Genomic DNA, 18,956 nt, shown 5'->3' on the forward strand with positions numbered 1-18,956 from the left:
AAAAAAAAAAAAAAGTGGGCGGGGATAACGATGCTACATCTGAAGGACTGTTGTGTTCTTCCCTAAATTTTTATAAAAGGGAATAATAATCTTTTGATAACAATTGCTTTTTTATGATTTGAACTACTACCGTTTGCAATCTTGCACTTAACACTTTTCCTGATTTCTGTATTTTATGAACAGTATCGGGCCTTCAAGAAGCTACTTTTATTAAGGTCTTTTCACTCTCGCTTATCCTATTATTATTTTCAATATTTTTTTTTCCAATGACGAATTTGTGGCGTCAGTTCACCATATCCGTCTCATATCAAACTGGGAAGCCTATTTTTGTATACTTATCACTGAACCGGATGGTATTCGGATAAAAAACACCATTAAGATATGTCAGTGTTTTCGAGGATGCCAAAGTCAAGTCACTTCTGTCAATCATAACAATTCTCTTCTTTCCTACCGTTATCCCTAAATTAAAGGGTCGGTTGCCTGATGCGATACATGGTTTATAATTTAGTAGAGGGTTTTTACTATCGTAATAACCGCATGCCCTTGCAGTCAACTATCACATTTATTGGTAGTAGGCCTAGTCTTAGACATAATAGTCAAACGACAAGGCAGCAGTTTTCGAAATTATCGCCAGTAGGCCTAGCTTTTTGTTAAAAATCAAAATTACAAGGCAGCAGCTGTCCTTTTAGTCGTTTACAACGACTCATAGGATGTACCGTGGTATTATTCTTACAGCCCCTACCAACGATTTAAACCTTAGTACGGCTCCCAGTAATTTATATGAGACTTTTTGTTTACCATTTTCGGTTACACATTATTAAATATTAACGACTATGTTTTTTTTTTCTTTGGATGTCTTTGAATAAAAAAAGATGAAGTAAACATCTGCGATGAAACAGACTTTTTACGCCAGCGATTCTAAAACACTTTGCCCAGATTTGGCAACATTTTTTTATCTATCATAAATCTAAATAATCTACGTGTTTGCCTTGATGTGACGTTATGCAAGCAATGAACGTGAAACGCTTTAGGTTTACCAGTAGTAATTCTTGTTTATCATCATGGCTTATTCGATTTATCATGGGATTCCTATGTACAACAACAACAACAACAAATGCCGCCGTCTCTAGTTCCCTGCTAGACAAAGGTCTCAGACATGTCCTTATTCATATCTGGGGTTTGGCCAATTTTCATCACAACGCTGGCCAGTCCGGATTGGTGATGGTAGGAAACTTTAGTCTGATCGCTCGCAGCAAACCAACCTAATATGTGTGGACCTGATTAGTACAGCTTGGCTGGTCATGGCGGTATGTATAGCTCTTCACCACGTTAAGGTATCCCCACTATATCCAGTTAAATTTCATATCTATATTTCAATAACTTGTTCTTCTTTGTCACAACAGTTTTTTTTTAATAGAAACCTCTCAATTTCTCTTTTATTATTTAAAAAATTTAACATACTTTCTTTAATTCTTTGGACAACTTAATAGATAGTTTTGACTCCCTGCGACCTGCAGCCCATTTTCTGATACCTATGTTGGATCTTGCTTGACTTCATTTTCCATTTTCCCTCTAATATAGAGCAAGTGTCTGACATATATATATATATATATATATATATATATATATATATATATATATATATATATATATATATATATATATCATTCCGGTCACGCTTGTGGGTAAATGGAGTAGTCATACCACGGTGGGAGGGGATACCCTGAGAGATACACACGAAAAACGCAATCTTCCACAAACTGCGGAAACAGCGGGTTGTTGTTAGGATAGGGTGAGTGGATGGGAAGGGATGAATAAGTGCAAATAATCTTAATATTTAGACGTAATTTTTGACGGCTCAGTACACTAGTTAGCCTATATCAGCCTAGTTAACAACTCGATTTTAATAACGTATTCAAGTGAGGCCGTCTTAGTGTAGGCCGCCTTGTTACCTCCGCCAACGAAGTTGGAAGGAGGTTATGTTTTACCCCTGTTTGTGTGTTTGTGAACTGCTTCCAGGCCACAATTTTATTCGTAGAGTAATGAAACTTGCAGGGATTAACTGCTATGTAAAAAGCTGGAAATTATTAGATTTTGGAAGATCAAGATCAAATGTCAAGGTCACGGTCAAGCAAAATGTCCAATTCACGTAATCAGCCATACGTTTGGACATCGTTGTCACAGAGACTTCAAACTAGGTTCATATTTGAGTATATGAAAATCCACGACAATTAATACATGTTAAAGTCAAAGGTCAAGGTCAAGGTCGAGAAAAAAGCTGCCGCGGCGGAAGTCTGTGCTAAACTGCATACAGCAGAAAACGTAATAATTACATTAGTTGATGGGAACAGATGAGTTAATATAGGAAAGATGTGTCTATATCTTAATGGCGTTTACAGTTATGTTTGGGATTCACATAGAGCCAATAGCGCAACGTTTTTTTTTTTTTTTTTTTTCAAACAAAAGACGAATGACTTATCAATATCATTATTTACTGAACCATTGATTCCTGCATAGGTTTTAATACATTTAATCATCTGTTTTTAATTTGTTTTTAGTTTTCTTTTACATCCATTTTGATTTAAACAAAAGAGGTTTCTTTCGTTCGTTTAGTCATTCAAAGGAACTGATAACATTCGATGAGACAGCCTTATTGGACTTCCATCTAATGCGGTCTTTGAGGGAGCGACGTCTTTATTTCAAATGACCATTCACCAACATTATTATTATTATTATTATTATTATTATTATTATTATTATTATTATTATTATTATTATTATTAGTCAAACCTTGATTTGAACTACAGCCGAGACGTTGCCATCTATGGACATTGCTAAATCCTCCATAGAATACCTTTTACATAAATAAAATGAAGAGGCACTAAATTAGACCCCTTATCAAGAAAATTCTCCTTGAAATGTAATTGAACCAATTCAAATGATTCTTGCAGTGATGTAAGATAAACTTACCCATGTTCCATGTCTGGCAGTGAACTGCTCTTTGCTGCTTTCAGTAGCGATCTACCAAATGTTTCCATGGCTGCTGTTCTGTAAAAAGAATAAAGAGAATAGAAACTAAGAGAAAGAAAATGAACTGCCTAACCTGCACTATTAGCAATGCCCTCAATGCCACCATTAAGTGTAGGCCTACAATTAACTATAATTATACAAGTGATGTTACTTGAATCAGATTTTGAGTTCAGGTTCTACTTTTTATATTTTCGGTGAAAGGATTTTTACTGGCATAGAAATAATTATTATTGCTATCTCAACTACATTCCTAGTTGGAAAAGCAGGATCCTATAAGCTCAAGGGCTCCAACAGGGAAAATAGCCAAGTGAGGAAAGGAAATATGAAAACAAATAGAATAGTGTGTCTGAGTGTACCCTCAAGCAAAAGAACTCTAACCCAAGACAGATGACTAGAGTACAAGGGCTATGTTGCTACCCAAGACTAGAGAACAATAGTTTGATTTTGGAGTGTTCTTCTCCTAGATGATATCACCATAGTTAAAGAGTCTTAGAATACAGATCAAATTCCTTACTAACAAATAGGACTAAATGAGCTAAGATACAATGCTAGTACTCTATAAAAATATTGTGTAGAGTGGTTAATAATGTAAGGATGATTAGTTCATCTTTTAAATGACTTCGTAAATATTCCACTTCCAAAAATCCTATTATCTAATCGCAGGATATAAACTATGCTTACGCTCCTTTGTAAATTATATAAACCATAACAGTCTTGAATCCTCCTGCTGCATTCAGATAACTCCTAATCTCGTTCACAGCTGAGAATTTCACGCCAAAAGCTCCTAGGAAATCCGTTTCCCTTCTCTGTCTATCTCTTTATCATATATTTCTTTTATCAAGGAGCACACCGGATGGAAATGTTGTTATTCGCGTCAAACTCGAGACACCAAAACTAAACTCACACTTGCTTGAGGAGTTCGACGTAATTCTGAGTGACTTTCCCGCCTTCCTTGATGCGCTGGTGAACGATGTCCCATCCTGTGAATTCGCCTAATTCTCTGTTCTGAATTGGAAATTCATCATCATAATCGTAGAGAAATAATAAAGATATATTGCATTACTTTCTATATCAAATAGATATAAAAAGACAAAATATTTCATTGTCTTGTATCTATAATTAGGGAAATTTCTAGTAAACTGTGTAAAATTAAACCTGAATTATGAAATGTAAGAAGGTTAGAATTAGCAATAAAATAAGTACAGTACCATGTGTTGGGTGGTATTATTTTGGGTCATCTTGATTAAAAAGATGATAAGATTTATGAACAATTTAGGCTGGTTAATTCTTGGATAAGTAAGCATCAAAATATGATAGACACCGTCGGTAGTAAAGCCCCTAGCAATCATATGCCAATATAACTGGCTAACATACATATACTGTATATATATATATATATATATATATATATATATATATATATATATATATATATATATATATATATATATGTGTGTGTGTGTGTGTGTGTGTGTGTGTGTGTGTGTGTTGTAATGTGCAATTACTATCATCTTATAGTTAAGTATCCTAATTCTAAGTATCTTATTAATAATGAAAAATCGTAAAATAAGTACATACCCAAAATTCATCAGCATAATTGCCAACCGATCCCATGGTGTCAATCAATCCCGGAATAATTTATAGTCTAAATACTCTTGCTGACGTCACTTCCAATGTTTCTGACCAACAAAAGATGATCTGTAGTCACATCTGAAAGATTACCCAAGAGCAGCTCCGTATCAGGGAGAAGTTTGAGCAGCTTTCTCCTCTTCTTTAATTTCCGGCTAATTCTCTTCGTGCTTTCCTGTGTGGAAGAAATTTTCAAGCTGTCTGATTTATATAGATACTAAATTCATTTAAATATGTATGGTTAGTTCCTATTAACTATGGTAGATGTCTATGATTAAGACTCCATTTTAGCCGGTTCACACACCTAAACAAGAACACGATAGACAGACAGGTTGAATGGATTTATCAACGATTTTTCTACACATTACAGTAAGATAGAAAGACCAACGTTACATGAAAGTTAATGAAAATTATTCTACCCCTTAGACTTAGATCGATATTTGGAAGTTCATAGATACTATTCTACCCGTTAGTCCTACATTGTCCCGTTGTTTGTCTACATTTTTTTCCGGAAAATATTGGAAGTTATTTATCGTCTTAAATATTTAATATCCTATCAAGAAATTGTTTTAATAGGCCTACAATGCAAATGATCACAAGTGAGTTAGTTTTGGAAGTGGAACCCCTTTTGCAAAGGCTTTCGTACCAAACTAAAAGAGGTCTAACATGAAGGGGAATCTCTTAATATTGTCTGTTTTGAGATCTGTAATATCAATGTAGATTTTGAATACTTATTCAGATTCTATCTAACGATAACTTTGAGAGGTAAAGAAAATTCACTGTATATATTTAAAACAAAGTTAAGACCTAGTTTGGATTTATAGTCGGTCATCCTACCTTTGAAGTTTAAAGTTTACACATTTTCAATAAATTTCCTAATTTAGTCTATATTCAAGTAGTATCATAATATAAAGGTTTAAGTTTATGTTGATATTTTCTTATCTTCATTCTTTTTTAGGACTCTAAAATGAACATAGATATGTTTGACTCTGTTTTCAATATAATGGCTGGAACAAAATCAATTAATATTTTGGCTTGTCCTTTTCCTTTACTGAAATTCCAACTGAAAGAATAAAAAAGCTATGAAAATAAAAATAAAAAATAGAAGATATATAAAGAATCTGTTTCTACAGAGCTGAAAGAAGCAACACTCCCGCCGTCAGACATTTATCAACCGGATGAAATATGACGTCACAGCGTTCCACGGGATTATCAATCCGTTTATCTCTTGATTCTGGGGCCAACTACTGTACTGTTTCTTTATTCTCGCTTTTCATTTCTGCATATTTTCAGCCTAAAGAGCCTAGTATTAAGAGCTATTTTACCTTAGTATGATGAGAAATGCAGAAACGAACAAACGTGGCGTTTGTAGATTTATTTTCTTAAAGATAAATGTTATGCGCATGTGTACCTCCTCTGTAAATGCGCATAAGAGCTACGAAGTTGAGAATTTTATTGTGCGTATATGCATTGCGAGTTTTCTTTGTCTTTAAGAGAGAGAGAGAGAGAGAGAGAGAGAGAGAGAGAGAGAGAGAGAGAGAGAGAGAGAGAGAGAGAGAGAGAGGGAGAGAGAGAGATGTAGCAACAAGAAATATACTCTTACTTCTCATAGAAAGAGTTCAATAATCTAGGACCATGGAAGGCCAAGCAAATGGGTGCCAATGACTCGGTAGGCAGACCTATAGGCTCCCCCAAACCCACCAACCTTAGCTCACAAGGATGGTGAGGTTGCAGACGCTATAAGAAGATATCGAAATCGAACGGGTCTCGATCCCCAGTTCAGCAGATTATTATTATTATTATTATTATTATTATTATTATTATTATTATTATTATTATTATTACTACAAGCTAAGTTACAACTCAAGTTGGAAAAGCAGGTTATTATTATTATTATTATTATTATTATTATTATTATTATTATTATTATTATTATTATTATTACAAGCTAAGCTATAACCCTAGTTAGAAAAGCAAGATACTATAAACCCAAGGGCTCCAACAGAGAAAAATATCCCAATGAGGAAAGGAAACAAGGAAATAAACTATAAGAAAAGTAATAAACAAATGCAGTGAATGTTTACCGATGATTTCCACAGGAATATTAAATTCAAATAATTTCTAAAAGGGCAAAAAAAAAAAAAAAAAAGGATCCTTAATTCTTCAGTTATTTATATGGGTGACGAGATTTAGTAAAAAAATGTGAGGTTAAGAGAAATATAAGTTCTTCTGAGAAAAATACATTTAGTAATGCTAAATTCTGTTATTATACTAATAGATAGAATGCAATAACTAAATTGTCGCTTTTTCAGAGGCATAGTTGAATACTAGTCACTTCCTTTCAGTTATCGGGACTCTAGGGAGCTATATTGAATTTAGCCGTTAGCGAAGCGGTCATAAATATTTTTGGAATAAAACTTGATTAGTTGAATGTGGGTTTTGTTCAACACCAACAATATTCTCCAACGTCAGAATACAATAAGACATCGAATATATATATGTATATGTATATATATATATATATATATATATATATATTAGTATATGTGATCGGTAAAAAAAATGACAGCTAAATAATTATGTAGATATACACGCACATCCTCTCACCAGGGTATGACTACTCCTCTCCCCCTACCCGATGAACGGGCAAAGCTGAGCGTGACCGAAAAGATATATATATATATATATATATATATATATATATATAGTCTTTGATAGATCTATCACGAAGGAATGGGTCATGTTAATGGGCAACACAATGCTGTAAGCCTTATTGCAAAATTCTAGCTAACGATAGGAAAAGTTATGCCTTCCATACCCCCTCTCTCTCTCTCTCTCTCTCTCTCTCTCTCTCTCTCTCTCTCTCTCTCTCTGAGGGGAAAAGCCGGATATACTGTATACGATTTCGTTTCGTTGATCGTATCACACTTTGTGACACCCGCCATAGCTCAAGTATCCCGCCAAAACAATAAATCACACATACGATTGGGACGATCTCCGAGCAACAGAGCGATGACATTTTGTTATCATTTTTGTTACAATATGCATTATATCCTAAACATATCTAATGAACTAGTTTTAAAGAAAAATAGAAATTACAAAAAGCAATCACTTGCAATGCGCCATAAAATCTGGAAAAGAATGTGGTTCACCTTTCGTAATATTTTGAGATCCATTTAGCATTTATTTTAGTAATAAGTTTCTAAGACTCAGACGGTATTGTTTAATGATTACCATCATTCTGGCTAAACCGTTTAAAGTTCACAATGACATGTTCATCTATCATTGTGTTTGTCTCTTTGTTCATTTTTAACATTGTTGTTTTGGTCTATTGGTAACGTCTCTGTCTGGTGATCGCCAGACTGGGGTTCGAGTCCTGCTAAAACTAGTTAGTTCCTTTCGTGTCTGCAACCTCACTATCCTTGTGAGCTAAACATAGGGGATTTGGAGGAACCTATAGGTCTACCTGCTGAGTTATCAGCAGCCATTACCTGGCCCTTCCTGGTCCTAGCTTAGATGAAGAGGGTGCTTTGGCGCTGAACATATGTATGTATAGTCAGTCTCTAGGGCATTGTCCTGCTTGCTAGGGCAATGTCACTGTCCCATGCCTCTGTCATTCATGAGTGGCCTTTAACCTTCAAAGGTTGCTCAGCTTACTGGACCATAATCGCGTGATGGTTATAATTGTTCTAAAGGAATTCGTAATGAAGTGCAGGTCTTAATGTAATGTTTCAGGCCCTTGTGATTCCTCTGATTACCATCAGTAATATATAATCCTTGCATTTATTAATTGTTTTTTATTGCTTCCTTCTTCTCCTCATGGTGGTTTTACCATTCTCTTTGTTCTCTTTCCTTTGTTATTCTCCTTTGGATTATATGTTGAAGCTTGCTTTGCAAGTTAATGGAAATAGAAGATTATAGCATAAGAATGTTAGTTTATCTTGAATGTAACAAATAAACAATATTTCGCTGGTCTTTCTTCGAAACGGTCGAAATATCTCAGGGTCGAAGTGTGGAGAAAGAATAAGAAAAAGAGAACTTGAGCGCTAATGATACAGTTCTGATCTTGGAGTCAGATTATTAACCCATTCGTACTACGAATTAGTAATAGACAATAATCCTCTCTTATGATGTCTATTATAAGTAGGATTTATAAGTAAGATGATATTGCAGTTTATAACTTTGGAGTTTAAAAGTGAAATAGTCGGATGTCAAGAAAATAAGGTTGTGTGAGGCATGATAGAATAAGAATTGGGTTCGAACATTTCATAATCTAAAAAAGAGAAGTAAAAGCACTCCACTGAAGTGAGAGAGAGAGAGAGAGAGAGAGAGAGAGAGAGAGAGAGAGAGAGCTCTGCATTGACGGTGTAACCACTTTAACTGTATACACGAGAGGAGGGAAGGAAATAAATAACGCTGTTGAGAGAGAGAGAGAGAGAGAGAGAGAGAGAGAGAGAGAGAGAGAGAGAGCTCTGCATTGACGGTGTAACCACTTCAACTGTATACACGAGAGGAGGGAAGGAAATAAATAACGCTGTTGAGAGAGAGAGAGAGAGAGAGAGAGAGAGAGAGAGCTCTGCATAGACAGGGTAACCACTTCAAGTGTATACACGAGAGGAGGGAAATAAATAATGCTGTTGAGAGAGAGAGAGAGAGAGAGAGAGAGAGAGTGAGAGAGAGAGAGAGAGAGAGAGAGATAGTCGTAAGCTAGAAGATATGGTCACTTGAGATGATTTCGCACTCCAAGAATGCGATGATTGTGTTGAGGTGATGCTTGGGCCTCGAGATGAGTAACTACGAATTATATACTTCTTAGAGAGTGGTGTTTTGCCTCGCGTCATTTCTTTTGACATGTACCCCAGGCACATAGAAGAAAACGCCAGCGATATTGAGTATAGGCACACACACACACACACACCACACACACACACACACACACACACATATATATATATATATATATATATATATATATATATACTGTATACTGTATACACACACACACACACATATATATATATATATATATATATATATATATATATATATATATATATATATATATATGTATATATATATATACATATGTATATACATATATACATATATATATATATATATATATATATATATATATATATGTGTGTGTGTGTGTATATATATATATGTATGTATATACATATATATATATATATATATATATATATATATATATATATATATATATATATATGAATGATAAATTTTGCACATTTAGACGTGTTTTTCATACTCAAATAAGCCATATATTGTTGATACATTAATGTCTGGTTTCTCTTAACGACCTCGGGACAGAGCCCAAGGCGAAATCACACAAAGACAACAGCTTCTGACCGGCCGGGAGTCGAACCCTGGTCCAGGAAACTTGTATGTACAGTAAGAATCAAAAGAGCGCAGACACTCGGGGGAAATCTTTCGTCAGATGTCTCTGGTGTACCCATGACAAAACAGACAAGGTGTTGCTCTTCTTACTACTACTATGAAATGGGCGGAGCCCTCTCCAACCTTAACGAATCAAAGACAGCAAAGGGGTGTTTTTGCTAGTGAAAGCATTAACATTTTACAAATCGAGTTGCCATATTTCATACTGTTTTATCATAAACACACACACATACACACACACACATATACATACATACACACAAACACACACACACACACACACATATATATATATATATATATATATATATATATATATATATATATATATATATATATATATATATCATGAATCCGCAAAATCATGAAATTATTGTAGTATCGCAGCTAAACAATTCCTTCCGTTAACAGCTACGTTAGATTATTTCGACATTAGACTTGTTCAAGTCACCGATGAAAGAAAAAGTACTTTCAGATATGGTTCGATGTAAAATAATAATAAAAAAAAACACCATACATGAGTTATACCGACCTAAATGACATTCAGAGAGAGAGAGAGAGAGAGAGAGAGAGAGAGAGAGAGAGAGAGAGATTCGGCCTGAATGCATCGTTTTTAATATATTTGTAGTACGTTGGTCAAAATCTGGCCGTAACTTTTTGAGTTAGATTGGTGACAAACAAATAGACAGAGGTGAAAACATAATCTCCTTGGCGGAGGTACTACTGCTACTACTACTACTAAACGTAATTAGTTCATATTACCTTCTAAATTCCTGGAATTTATCCATTTATCCAAACCTACCGAAATCATGTAACCATTCCAGAAACCGCATTATTACTTTCATTCTTGCCTGTTTGTCTTTCAACAATTCCAACTCTTAGTGAGATACTCGTAAAGATTCACTTCACGGACATCATGTTTCGAGAGATTGAAACTTGTAATGTTTCTCAAGATGATATTTATTTTGGAATTGAGTTTTATCATTTATTATGAGAGAGAGAGAGAGAGAGAGAGAGAGAGAGAGAGAGAGAGAGAGAGAGAGAGGTTGGTGAAGAAGTGAGAAGGGGTGAAAGAGTCTGAGGGTGGTGAGAGCAAGAAGGGTTGAGAGCGAGAAGGGGTGAGAGTGAGAAGGGGTGAGAGCGATAAGGGGTGAAAGAGGGAGAGAATAGTGAGAGTCAAAGAAGATTGGGGGCCAAGATGTTCATTCCATACCAGTCATGTTACAGGTGAACTCTTTATGATTCGTTGTCAGCTTGACTCCACATTATCCATTTCAGTGTTAAAATTACAAACTTCATTTCTAACTAAGCTGATATTATCTATACTCAATTTTTTTAATGAGGCGCATTTACACCGACTCGCAGTGGTACCCTTTTAGCTCGGAAAAGTTTCCTGCTTTTTGATTGGTTAGAATTATCTTGTCCAACCAATCAGCGATCAGGAAACTTTTACGAGCTAAAAGGGCACCCCTGCGAGTCGGTGCAAATCTGCCTCACTAAAAAAAATTGACTATAGTTACCGATGATCTGTTGCGCTACGTCTTTATAGTGCGATTTGTGAAACGACAGGGAAAAAAAAAAGAATAAAGTCACGCTATTTTTAAGGAACAAGACACCAAGGATTTCAATAGATAAAACAGAATTATATATTTGAATAAGAACTAATTTTGAACCAGAGTTCGTAAATAAATGCACAAAAGCTATCTAGAATATGGTACCAATGGGGCAAGGGGTGGGTAGGCTTTAAAGAACTTAATTTCAAGGTTGTAAGCAATGTTTTTCTCCCTTTTTAGCTTAGCATTTTCAGTTCGTATTGTATTGTTTCTTTGTTACGGTACATGTGTTTATTTATCTAGTTTTATTACCCTGGTTTTTGGACAGCTGACTGGAAGATGTAAATGAGAATGTAGCAGCTGGACAATTTCTACAGAGAGCTAGAGACAGAACCAGGTGGAGGCCATTGATAGCCCACGTCGAGGACATGGCACCTAGATAGATTACCCTGGTTAATACTGATCGCCTTTCTACCAATAGTGATTTGAAAAATATCGGTTTCTCTGGAATTTACCTTTCTTTGGTTTGATATTGGGTGATATTAGCCTACTGATTTCTCTGATATACAGTATGTCCAGAGGGAGATCAGAAGCAACGTGAAGTTATTTCATATTGGCTATAGGATGAAACTAATATTTTAAAAAATTGAGAAACAGACAGTCTTCCATCTAATATCGTTAAAAGAATTAAATTTTGAGTTTTTTTTTTTTTTTCAAATTTTTGGAGACCTCTTATATCTAAAGAAGTTATTTTAAGCACTTCCGGGTGGTAGTGCTTTGAAAATTGTTCACATGTTTGTACTTCAGAATCTGACTTTTATCCTAAACTGATGGAGAAAAGCCTGACGCTTATTAAACTCCATAATCAAAATCTTGATATAAGTATCTGACACTATCCCGTTAACTGGGATAGTGATAAAGGAATGAGACATAAATTTTATATATATAAAAGAAAAAAAAAAAAAAAAAAAAAAAAATCTGAGTGACACCACTTATTCATGGAAGTATGCTTCACGATGCAATTTTTTTTTTTTATGGAGATTGTAATATCGAAGAGTAAGGGAAATGAAATAAAGTGCTCCAAACGCCCTATCTCTGAATCCAGCAAATGAATATCTTGTCTTGGCTTCACGCAAATATCAAATAGAGCTTCACGGATAGTGATGTGTTTTTCGCTCGTTAAGCGCCCATATGTCTAGAGTAATTCACCTGGTCCAGAGCCCACATCCAACACCACATAGCTGTGCTAATTCAGGAACTCGATTACTGTAAATAGGGACTTTATCATACAGAGTCAAGTTTATTTGAATCAAGACTGAGAGAACGTTGTGCATGAAATTGATAAGATGTCCGTTTGATCTCCAGGCAATGTAATTTCTCAAGATAAAGCTATTAGCAGTCACGGTATTAGCATGGGGAATAATTTTGTGCCTATGCCACCTGCAAATGTATTTTTCCGACAATTTATAGGAGAATACATTTGGGAATATAGGTATATCATAGTTTCATGACAAAATTTCGGAAAATTACGTCGTTCTGAGTCTGAAAAGCTTGTATTTTTTTACATGATTTGTTAATAAAAACAAATTTCTGATAGCCTTTGCCAGAATGTAACAGCGCCCTCATTTACCTCCACTTATTTTCGATACGAAGCAATAAATTCTTAATGTATTCAAGGTGTTATGAAGTCATCAGTATATATTGCATCCATCACAGATTATCTGTTATGCAATGGTGATACTTAAATTTCGTTACTTATCAAATTTCCAACAACAACAACAATAACGACAACTACTTTATTCTACTGCTGCTATCTTTTATAAATCAACCAATAATAAATACGGTTAAAAATATTTTCTAGAACGCTAACGGTTATCAAATAATATCCAGGCAATGATACAATATCTTACAGGCTGTATTAAGAATACTCATTTAACTTCTCTCCACACCCCCTAAATCAGAATTGACTTCCTTATTTCCTCAGTGACTGGCTGGGGAGAAGGGGTTGTGGAGAGGAGACCCCCCACCCCCACCCTTCCCTGCAGTGTCCACTTGGCCCCTCCTACGAAAAAAAATAATAGTATATATATATATATATATATATATATATATACAGTATATATATATATATATATATATATATATATATATATATATATATATATATATATATATATATATATATATATAATGTGTGTGTGTTTTGTATTTGCAGTGAATAGTTGAGACGTCAACTGATAATGAAGAATTGAAATATAGCAACTCGATTTGTAACTTTTGTATGGTTTTGCTAACAAAGACAGCCCTTTATTGTCTTTGGTTCGCTAAGGTTGGAGAAGGCTCCACCCATTTTGTAGTAGTAAGAAGAGCAACACCTTGTCTGTTTTGTCATGGGAACAACAGAGACATCTGACGAAAGATTTTCCCCGAGTGTCGGCGTTCTTTTTGATTCTAACTGTACAGTGACTTACCACGTGGCAAGTGTGATTTCGCCTGGGGCTCTGATCCCGAGGTCGCTAAGAGAATCCAGACATTAATGTATCAAAAATATATGGATTATTTGGATATATATATATATATATATATATATATATGTGTGTGTGTGTGTGTGTGTGTGTATATATATATATATATATATATATATATATATATATATATATATATATATATATATATATATATATATATATATATAAAGCCCCAAATACCAATTGATATCATATTCAATTTCCCCCTAGAATAACTTGGATTCAAAACCCGCTCAAGCTCAATAATTTCTTGTAGTGTCTGTAAACTCCCCATCCTTGAGAGCTAAGGATGGTGGTTTGGGGAGCCTTTAGGTCTACCTGCTGAGTCATCAGCAACCATTGCCTGGCTCTCCCTGGTCTTAGCTTGTGTGGACAGGGGTCTTGTGCAATGATCATATGTTTATATGGTCAATCTCTAGGGCACTGTCACTGTCCCTTGCCTCTGCCATTCATGGGCGACCTTTAAGTGCATTTATCCTGACTGTAATTCGAACTGATTTAGACTTTTATTGGTTTGTAACATGATAATGAATTATCTGGTCAACATCAAATTATACACACTCCTGTCGATTACAGGCACTGTATTGTAGTTCCTACCAGTTACATATTGCACTGTACAGGCATTTATTGCATATATTCTTACAGAATAGGCTCGTCCACCTACCTCCTCCAGGATTCGAGCCTGAGTGTTTTTTCTGGTCAGACAATGGTACCGATTAAATCCCGAGATGTGATAGTTAAGGGCGAAGTTGATAAAGCATATATTTTAATGAGAATTTGTGGGATACGAATATAGGCGGGACTTCAGTTCTGAAAAATTTCACCGCAGAATATTCATCGACGACTGGTAAAAGTAAAGGCAAAAAGATTGATTAGGAATGATGAATAAAATCAAACTATTAGATGTGATTGGGTTATGCTTACTAATAGCTAGTAAGAGAATGAAGTCTATGAGTAATATGACATTTATCATGGTAAAATGAAGGAAGGAGTTATAAATTGAGGTGATGGTGACATCAGTATTCCTGAGGGTGTGAATAGTGTTTATGAAACCAGGCGTACTGTGCGCGTAAGAGGAGAAATTCTTGAACAAGGCGATTTTATAACAGTGACAGGTACCAGTTGAATGTAAGTCAAATCTTAGATGTGGAAGTATATAGGGAGATAGGCAAAATACATTATTCAGAAGGTTGTGGTTGATGGAAACGTTTCTGCCTGGCGATCTGGTGGACTGAGATTAGAGTCATGCTCAAGCTCGATTGTTTCTTGTATTGCCTACAACCTCATTATTCTTGTGAGCTAAGGGAGCCTATAGGTTTCCCTGCTGAGTCATCAGCAGCTATTGCCTGGCCCTTCTTGGTCCCAGGTTGGGTGGAGAGGGGCTTGGTTGCTGATGATATGTATATATGGTCCATCTCTAGAGCATCGTCCTGCTAATGCATTGTCACTGTACCTTGCCTCTGCCATTCATGAGTGACCTTTAAATCTTTAAGAGTGTATAATCTACATGTTTTGAAAGAGGAGCTGGGCAGGATTCTTACGTAAGGGTTAGGAAGCTTTATCAGAAATGATGTGACCACAGATTTTAAACATTTACAGACCCTAATTATTGCGATGATTTGAACATCTGGATACAAAAGCAGCAGGACGAAGGCCTGTATCATGGATATTGGGGGATATGTGAAGACCTTAGCTCATTAGGAATTCAGGAAAACGGTACAGAAAAAAAATAACCCTATAATATAGGATGAAGCTTCCACAAAATACACGCACTTAACATATATATATATATATATATATATATATATATATATATATATATATATATACATAAACATATATGCATATTATATTTGTTTATATATATAGTATTTATATATATATATACACACACACACACATATATATATATATATATAGAGAGAGAGAGAGAGAGAGAGAGAGAGAGAGAGAGAGAGAGAGAGAGAGAGAGAGAGAGAGAGAGAGAGAGAGAGAGAGAGAGAGAGAGAGTCTTCTAGGGCAGCAAAGTAAAAAAGATATAAGAAAACATGAGATTAAACTAGAATTATGGCTAACAGTATCTTCCTTCGCCAGATCTCCTCTAAGATTATTTATTGATACGGTGGAGTTGCAAAGACAAACAAACGTGGTCGGTTTGAAGAGAGTTTACTATACCTTTCAATGTTTCTATTTTGTTTTAATTCATGCCTTTGAAGATGCCCGTGAGAGAATTACAATATTAGATGGAAGTCCTCATTTGATTTCCATCACATTCAGTCAGTGGTGTTTCCAAACTAAAGCACTGGTGGGGTACAGTGAGGAAAAACTACAAATACCAGCAAAAGAACTTGAAACTGCTTGTTAGATGAGAAATTAGAGAAAAAAAAGATGTGGTCAAGAGTGTAATTATGAGTGCAAATGGAAACTAAGACAATTGATTAATAGTTGCTGAAATAAAAGCAGCTGATATTTACGAGTATCTGGAAGTAAATTTGCCGAATAATAGGAGCATAAAAGAAGTAGTTAGTCATTGAACAGTTGAAGTAGGAAAGGCGGCAAGAATCATGCAGAAGATATGAATGAGTATTTGAGCAAAAGTTGGGAATGTATGAATGGATAATCAAGCCAACCTTACTTTATAGAAGTAAAATGTGAATGTTAAACATGAATGAAATATGCTAAATTTTAAGAAATTCGGTTTGCGTAGTATAAATAGCACAAAAAAAATTAAATCTAAGAACTGTGGAGATGTGTGAAGATGCTGTAAAAAAACCGGTTAAGTGTACCAGAAAGGATGATTTAATGTTTTCTAAATGGTTCAGTTATGTGGAAAGAATGGAGGATGACAGGTTGATAAAAACTGACAATTCATTTTTGTTAGGAGGGGGAAGGAGAGATAAATATAGAAATTGGTGGAAGGTGACTTGAAAGATATATTGTGAAGGAGCGGCCTCTGCAATCAGGAAGAACTTGCGGAGGGATTTCAAAGGATTTGGGGGTAATGTAGAAGTATCCTGCGCCTGGGATTCCTTTTCTACTTAGCAAAGAATGGTGCAGCGATTATTTTCTTGTTATTTTTACGAGAGCCATCCCCTACGACGTGAAATTACTTGATTTAGAAAAATTTCTATTATCAAAAATTGATATTAAAATTATTAGAATCATCATTATTATTGAAATTATCAGAATCATCATTATTTTTGAAATTTATAAAATATTGTTACTAAAATTATCAAAATTATCATTATTATTAAATTAATTAAAATCATCATTAGCAAAATTATCATTATTAAAATCATTAAAATCATCATTATCAAAATTATCATTACAGTAAAATTATCTTTCAAATTATTAAAATTATTTTTTTTTAATATTGTAATTATTAGAATTATTGAAAATATTGTTATTTTTAAACATTGTGATGCTTAGATAGGTTGCAAAATGCATAGGAAACCAGGCGGCTGCGAATGTCTGAGCGTTTGTATCCTGGATATAACGATGAACGTAAGCGAGTGACTCAACTCCTTTCGGTATGTTTCGAGATACCACATCCATGGACGAACCTTTAAAAGAAAAACAAAATATTCCTAAAAGTAGAATCTCTTGATTCACAAGTAGTTAGTTGACAAGGTAAGATGCAAAAAATCCCACAGAATAAGAAGACAAAAAACAATCAAAGAAAGAAAAGCAATATCATAGAAGGATCGCTGAGGGGGTAGGATGCAGAAGGCACTCTAGACACCAACAATCTGTCTAGTATCTCTCTCACTCTCTCTCTGCGCTGTTTCCTGCCGCTTTCTTGTCTCAAACATTGGCTATGTTGCTTACATCTCTATATTTTTCTCTGCTTTTCAAATTTTATTAATGGTGTTTGAACTCTTTCTCATACTGTCAATTTTTTATGACTACGTTTTTTCCTCCTTATCAACACGGCTCAGTCTGAGAGAACAAAAACATGAAGACAAAAATGTTTATATGAATAATTTTTCTATCTGCTTATGTGTTCCCATAAGAAACTTTGACTTTAAACTAATATACTATATACGAACAACTAATAACTATACAAGAAACAAAATGATACCATCTAACTGCTTCACTGAACTTTGGCACTACAATTCGCAAAGCAAAACCCATCTGAATGTTTTAGTTTATAAAAGGGTAATTCATTCAAATAATCAAACATCTCCATTGCTATAAAACAAAGGTTAATGCCTTCTATACTTTACCTAATCGTGAGAAGAAGCAACAAAACAAATGTAACACCGGGAACACTAAGAACACTACACATGCAACGCCAAGAGCTGTTTTACTACTGGGGAACAGCGTGAAGCGAGTGAAGGCGTGTACGTTCGTACGTATGTTTCTTTGCTTATGTGCCATGTGGTGCCAAACCCCCCGTAAAGGCTACTGCTGTCTGGCACTAAGCCTAAGTATCACTGCCCTGTCTCTACTGTCTAGGTCAGGACGACTCTCTCTCTCTCTCTCTCTCTCTCTCTCTCTCTCTCTCTCTCTCTCTCTCTCTCTCTCTCTCTCTCTCTCTCTCTCTCTCTCTCTCTCTCCCTCTTAATTTTATTTGGATGAAATAGTTTTATTATATATCAACTCTCTCTCTCTCTCTCTCTCTCTCTCTCTCTCTCTCTCTCTCTCTCTCTCTCTCTCTCTCTCTCTCTCTCTCTCTCTCACTTTTTTTCATCATTTTATTCAAAAGTTCAATGAACCTTTGCCTTAGAGGGAATATCCCTCAGCAAAGAATTTCAGTGAACAAAGAGGTAGTCCAAGACTGAACAAAGTTACA

General features: G+C 35.0%; 1 protein-coding gene across 2 annotated transcripts in view; it reads right to left on the reverse strand.

The window, feature by feature from the left end:
- The window catches only part of LOC137640160 (proline-serine-threonine phosphatase-interacting protein 1-like), a 25,912-nt gene extending 7,368 nt beyond the window's left edge, over positions 1–18,544 (reverse strand). For both annotated transcript variants that reach the window (XM_068372673.1, XM_068372674.1), the window contains exons 1-4: positions 18,388–18,544; positions 4,609–4,834; positions 3,935–4,035; positions 2,971–3,048 (exon numbers count right to left, since the gene is read on the reverse strand). In XM_068372673.1, coding sequence (XP_068228774.1) covers positions 2,971–3,048; positions 3,935–4,035; positions 4,609–4,644 — 215 coding nt within the window. In that variant the 5' untranslated portion in view covers positions 4,645–4,834; positions 18,388–18,544. The remainder of the gene's footprint in view (positions 1–2,970; positions 3,049–3,934; positions 4,036–4,608; positions 4,835–18,387) is intronic.
- Between the last annotated feature and the right edge of the window lie 412 nt (positions 18,545–18,956).

The sequence above is a fragment of the Palaemon carinicauda genome, chromosome 4 (genome assembly GCF_036898095.1).
Source record: "Palaemon carinicauda isolate YSFRI2023 chromosome 4, ASM3689809v2, whole genome shotgun sequence".
Classification (NCBI taxonomy): Eukaryota; Metazoa; Arthropoda; class Malacostraca; order Decapoda; family Palaemonidae; genus Palaemon; species Palaemon carinicauda.